The sequence below is a fragment of the Petaurus breviceps genome, unplaced genomic scaffold (assembly GCF_028583685.1).
Source record: "Petaurus breviceps papuanus isolate PSGF00001 unplaced genomic scaffold, PetGlider_PUasm1.0 428, whole genome shotgun sequence".
NCBI classification, from domain to species: Eukaryota; Metazoa; Chordata; class Mammalia; order Diprotodontia; family Petauridae; genus Petaurus; species Petaurus breviceps.
In genome coordinates this window covers 4,154,264-4,159,509 of record NW_027186331.1, presented here as the reverse complement: position 1 = coordinate 4,159,509, position 5,246 = coordinate 4,154,264, and the positions used below count along the sequence as shown (strand labels likewise).

At 48.1% G+C, this 5,246-nt stretch overlaps 1 protein-coding gene across 2 annotated transcripts in view; it reads right to left on the bottom strand.

The window, feature by feature from the left end:
- The window catches only part of PI4KA (phosphatidylinositol 4-kinase alpha), a 135,330-nt gene that overhangs the window by 120,846 nt on the left and 9,238 nt on the right, over nucleotides 1-5,246 (bottom strand). For both annotated transcript variants that reach the window (XM_069100900.1, XM_069100901.1), the window contains exons 2-3: nucleotides 4,346-4,462; nucleotides 3,064-3,157 (exon numbers count right to left, since the gene is read on the bottom strand). In XM_069100900.1, coding sequence (XP_068957001.1) covers nucleotides 3,064-3,157; nucleotides 4,346-4,462 — 211 coding nt within the window. The remainder of the gene's footprint in view (nucleotides 1-3,063; nucleotides 3,158-4,345; nucleotides 4,463-5,246) is intronic.

Here is a 5,246-nt window from a genome sequence, read left to right as displayed (position 1 = left end):
TGGGTGTGGTGCTGAGAGTCTGAGCCCGGGATTCGATCCCAGGTCGTCCTGACGCTGGAGCCGCTGCTCTTACTCGCTGAGCCGCCTGGTCGCCCCTAAACTAACATGCTTCTTGATAACCTCCCCTTCCTACTATCTCATGTTCTCTCAGAAACACGAAATCAGAGAAAGCAGGGTGAATGAAGATGGTGACATGCGTGACCCAGGTCACCAGAGCATCACTGAGGGGTCAGCTTTCTGCATCTAAGCCATTCTGGGCCCCTGACGACAGCCAGGACCAGTCACTGTGGTCTGACTGGCCCGACCTTTGAGAACCAGGGGCACCTCCATGCTGGACAGAGGCAGCTGACTTTGCTAGAGGCACAGCTCATGTGCCTAGGTAGCAACCATGAGAACACATGACCGACCCCCCCAGGATGACATTCAATCACTACCCAGGTCACATCCTCATCACTGCAGGCCATGCTTCACCAAAATACCAGCCCTGTGATTCACCTCTAGCTTTTCTGTAGGAAAAATGTGCCTTAAAACCAGCTCATCCTTTCTGGGCTTTCCCTCCCAAGGAGCCTCAGTGATGTCCAAAGCATTCTGGCCCAGCTCTTGTCAGGGAGGAAGCAGGGACCGGGCTTAGAGGACACCCCCCACCTCCAGACAAAGCAGCTCCAGCTCCAGCAGGCCCTAGCATGCACTGCCAGTGCCTCATGCCTGGGATTCCTCATAGCAAGGGCTCTGCAGGGTCATAAGAGCAGCTAGGCTTCCCACAGCCAGGCCGCCTGCCGGAAGTCTGCTCTCTGCACAGTTACGTCTCAGGCATGGGCAGAGGGGTCACATGTGCAGAGCAGCTCAGCCTTACAAAACACCTTGCTCTGAATGATTCTGCCAGTCAGCAAGCACTTTACAGGTGGGGAAACTGAGATTCTCAGAGGCTGATGTGGGCCTTGACTATCAGCCTCTGATAGCAGCTGCCTTAGTAACTCCAATATGGAGGGGGTTCTGCCCCCAAAGCCTGTGGAGTGTTCTCTCTCAATGGCACCCTGCAGGAGGGGCCTCAGTATGTCTTCCATGCCATCCTCCAGCTGGCTGAGCTGGGGCCAGGCCACCATGTACAGGCCACCTGTACAAACCTCCTTCATCAGGTAAAGCCAGTGAGGCCAGAAATCACTGAGCTCTGAGCACAGATGGCCAGACGTAAAAAGGATCAATCTGTATGGATTAAAACACATGCAGAAAGAGGATGCCTTTCTAGTGCAAAAGCAGAGAAAGGTCAGAGGGCATCAGTGAGAGAAAAGGGCTGGCTTCCTCTGATGGGGGTAGCCCAAGTCACTGTGAGCAGACAGATGTGAAGAAGGGTCAGCAGAGTCAGGGCTGAGCCCAGGCCAACCACCACAGCCCATGTCAGAGAAGGGACTCTGAATGCAGAGGGCATGTCTGCTGAGTGCCAGTACCCACCTTGACCTGGAGCGATATGGGCTGACCTAAAGAATTAGGAACATCCCGTCCCCCCTTCCCTGCCACACACAGAGGAGATAGTTCAACAGGCACGAACAGACCAAATATTCTCTTGAACTTGAAGCTGAGAGTACCGAGATAAAAATGGAATTGTGGGTGCCTTTGATGTCTTGTCAGTATCTGAAGCTCACTCTGCCCAAACTGAACTCATTATGCGCCTTCCCCCCCCTCCCCCCGAGGAGGAAGAGGAAGGACAATATGAGACCTGGAAGATTTAGGAGCTATGGCAAATGTCAGACCCTAAATTTGAGGAGGGGGGTTTGGGAGGCCTAGACCTGAAGTAGGAAAGTGAAATGGGTCTCCAAGCAAAGGCTGCCTGCTCACGATGGGCTAAGTTCAGAGTCAACAAGCTGGCAGCCACTCATGCTGGGGCAAGCTCAGGGTTGACAAGAGGGAAGCCACGGAGCCCTCTTCCAACTCCCAGACTCAGATTTAGGGACTGAGCCTGGAGACTGCGGGGTCGGGTACTTCCAGTAACAGAAACAGTGCAGGTGGCATAAGGAAGTGAAGAGTGACTTTTTTTTTTAAAGCAATTGGGGTTAAGTAACTTGCTCAAGGTTACACGGCCAGTTATTTTGTGTGGGTGCTAAGTATCTGAGGCCAGAACCGATCTCAGGTCTCCCAACTCCAGGGACGGTGCTCTTACTCACTGTACCACCTGGCCGCCCCAAGAGTGACATTTTGAACACATGAAAACCCCAAGATCCAGGGGAGTCAGTACCCTAACAACTAATAACCTACAGGAGCTACTGCCCAGGGAAGGCTGTCAGCCTTAGAGGAGTGTAGTGGATAGGCCTGGAGTCAGGAAGGGTTGGATTCCAAGCCTCCTTCAAACATAAACTGGCTGTGTGATTGGCGAACCTCTCTAGGCCCAACTTCCTGCTCTGTAAAATGGAGGGGGGGGGTTGTCTCTTGAGTGTTCACAACTCAAGAGCTATACTCCTCTGGTCCCTAAACCCCAATACACAGGGTAGCAATGAAGGTCTTCAAGGTTCCCTTAAACTCTCTGGAAACCAAGACAGAAAAGAAACAAAGCTATAAACCAAGAAAAAAAATCATCTTACCACCACTGAAAGAAAAATCAAAATGACGTAGTCCCCATGTTGGCTTCCTTACTAGCTGATGTCTACAGCCTCAGTCTGCAGCCAGAACCAAGCTCAAAGCATGGCAGCAGCTGCTTTAGGATCCTTCTCCCTGTTACCCCCACATCCCAAACAAGATGTAGCATCACAGGAGAACTCTGGTCTTAGGGCATTACAATGGGTAGATAGCCACTGGGATCCTTGAGATGCCAGGGAACAAATGAGGAAGGTCCCCAAGTGCCTCCTTATGGGAGGCATTGGACAAGGAGTGCAGGGACAGCAGGCAAGGCCATGTGTCTGCAGGTCATTCATAGCAAAGAGGACACACACTCCCCAACGTGCTCCAAGTGCTAAGGCCTGGGCTATAAAACTACAGAGGTGTTTGACAAGACCACTGAGGGGCCTGTGTAGGAATGGCCTTTGGCATGTTTATGTTTCTTAATGACATCAAAAAAAATGAGTAAGGCACCACCTCGTTTTTTCCGTGCGGCACTTTCTTCAATCCAATGCACTTTGGGGAGACCCCTCAGAAGGCGAAGAAGGTAGGGGATAATGTGGTCTTTGTGCTGAAAAAGAAAGAGATGCACATTGAAAAAGGAGTCAGTAGATCTATCCTCCAGTCCTTGCCCCCAGTAATTACTGAGCCTGACCCCACGAACACTGGGTAAAGGCCAGACTGTGGGAACATAAGGCCTGCCCTCAATACCATGAGTCCAGCAACAAGAATGACTGAAGGAAAACTCTAGCAACACAAGGGTGTGAGTACCAGGGAGACCCGAGAGATGGCCGTACACCCAAACCGAGCGCTAAGGAGAGCTGGGGGTGAGAGGGGAGACCGTTCAAGGCATGGCGAAGCACAGACTCAAGAGGAAAGAGAGGGTCAAATCATGACAGAGGACCCAGGGGAAGGCTCACCTCTTCCCCGGCCAAAGATGGAAGGAGAGCTGGGAAAGTAAGGAAGTGGTCTGAGATATGGAATGGGGGAGAAGAGCAAGAGTAAGGTGGACGGTCTTTGCTGAAAGAGAAGGTGACGGAGGACACAAAGGGCTGACACAGGGGCTGAGGGGAGGAGGACACAAAGGGCTGACACAGGGGCTGAGGGGAGGAGGACACAAAGGGCTGACGGGCTGACACAGGGGCTGAGGGGAGGAGGACACAAAGGGCTGACGGGCTGACACAGGGGCTGAGGGGAGGAGGACAGGAAGCCACATCTGAAAGAGCGTGACTATGGAACACAAATCTGAAGATTTTAAAGACATGTCTTTATGAAAATAATTATCCGTGTTCATTACCCAGACATTCAGTATTGATCATCTGGGAACAGAAGCTCTCTAATAACAGAGTCTGACAAGCATTTGCTCTAACACCAATGATTAACCTTGAATTTGGGCATGCTTCCTCTCCCTGTGACTTCTTCACCTCCACTGGTAAATAAAATGACCAAATTATCACATGGTATTCAGACAAAATCACAAAAATAAACTGGAAAAAAGTGTTTTAAATGAGTTATTTATTTTTAATGTGCTTAAAAATTTAGTACCCTCATTAAGCCTATATCTATCTATTACTGAAATGTGAAAATAACGTACACCAGATTCAAGTTCTACTGCACAAAAAATACACTTCTGATTTTAAATCAGTTTGATTAACATGTTTTCTTTCACCTCATGACTTAAATCAATTCTACTCTGAGCAATACATTTCATCACGAGGTAAATGACCACAAGGAAGATGTGATCGAATAAGAACCATACCTGTAGATTTGATTCAATAAGAAAAATCCCCAAAGCAATGACAGCATCTCTCCGACGTTCATCCAACTGGAAAATTCCATGGAAATCAACAGGACACATGCAGAGCAGTTTTTCAACCTTATCAAAGGAACAAAAACATGTAAGGTCAGTAAGTGAAAGCCAACCCTGACTTGCACCAGATCTGAGCTACAAAGATCCATGGGATTCTTCAGAAAAACCTGGCCCACGTCACTTGGACGCTTCCCTGTAAGAGATCACCTCCTAAAGGGATCTGAAAGAAAACCATCAAGCCTGGTTAAAACCAGAGGTCGGTGATCACACTTGAAGCTTTTTCCAACTCAGCAAAGGACAGGCTGTAAATGTCTATCACAAAGCAATTCCCACCACAGTCTGGGCAAGGCAATTTGGGAAATCTCACCCAACTTGACTTCCAGACAACAGCAGTGAGAGCAAAGAAGAAACAGCTATACTTCTCACCCTATCAAGTCACTACCTGCAGCAACAATAATGCCAACCAACATTTAATATTGGGTAAAAAACAGACGATAAGATGGAACTGACTAGACAAGTGAAAATCAAAACCACAAGACTCAATAACCCAGTATTTGATAAACTCAAAATCAAATTCCCTAGGGGGGGAAAAAACCTCCCAATTTGATTAAAAAAAAAAAAAGATGGGAAAACTACAAAGCAGAAAACTGAAGCAGCATCACATTCCATATACCACCATAAATCTAAAATATTGAAAGATCACATCATTAGAAAACTGGAAAAGAAGCAGATCACGAACCTCTCATAGCTATGGGTAGAAGGTGTATTCTTAACCAAAGAAGGGAGATGTGTGTGTGTGTATGTATATATATATATATATATATATATATATATATATATATATATATAT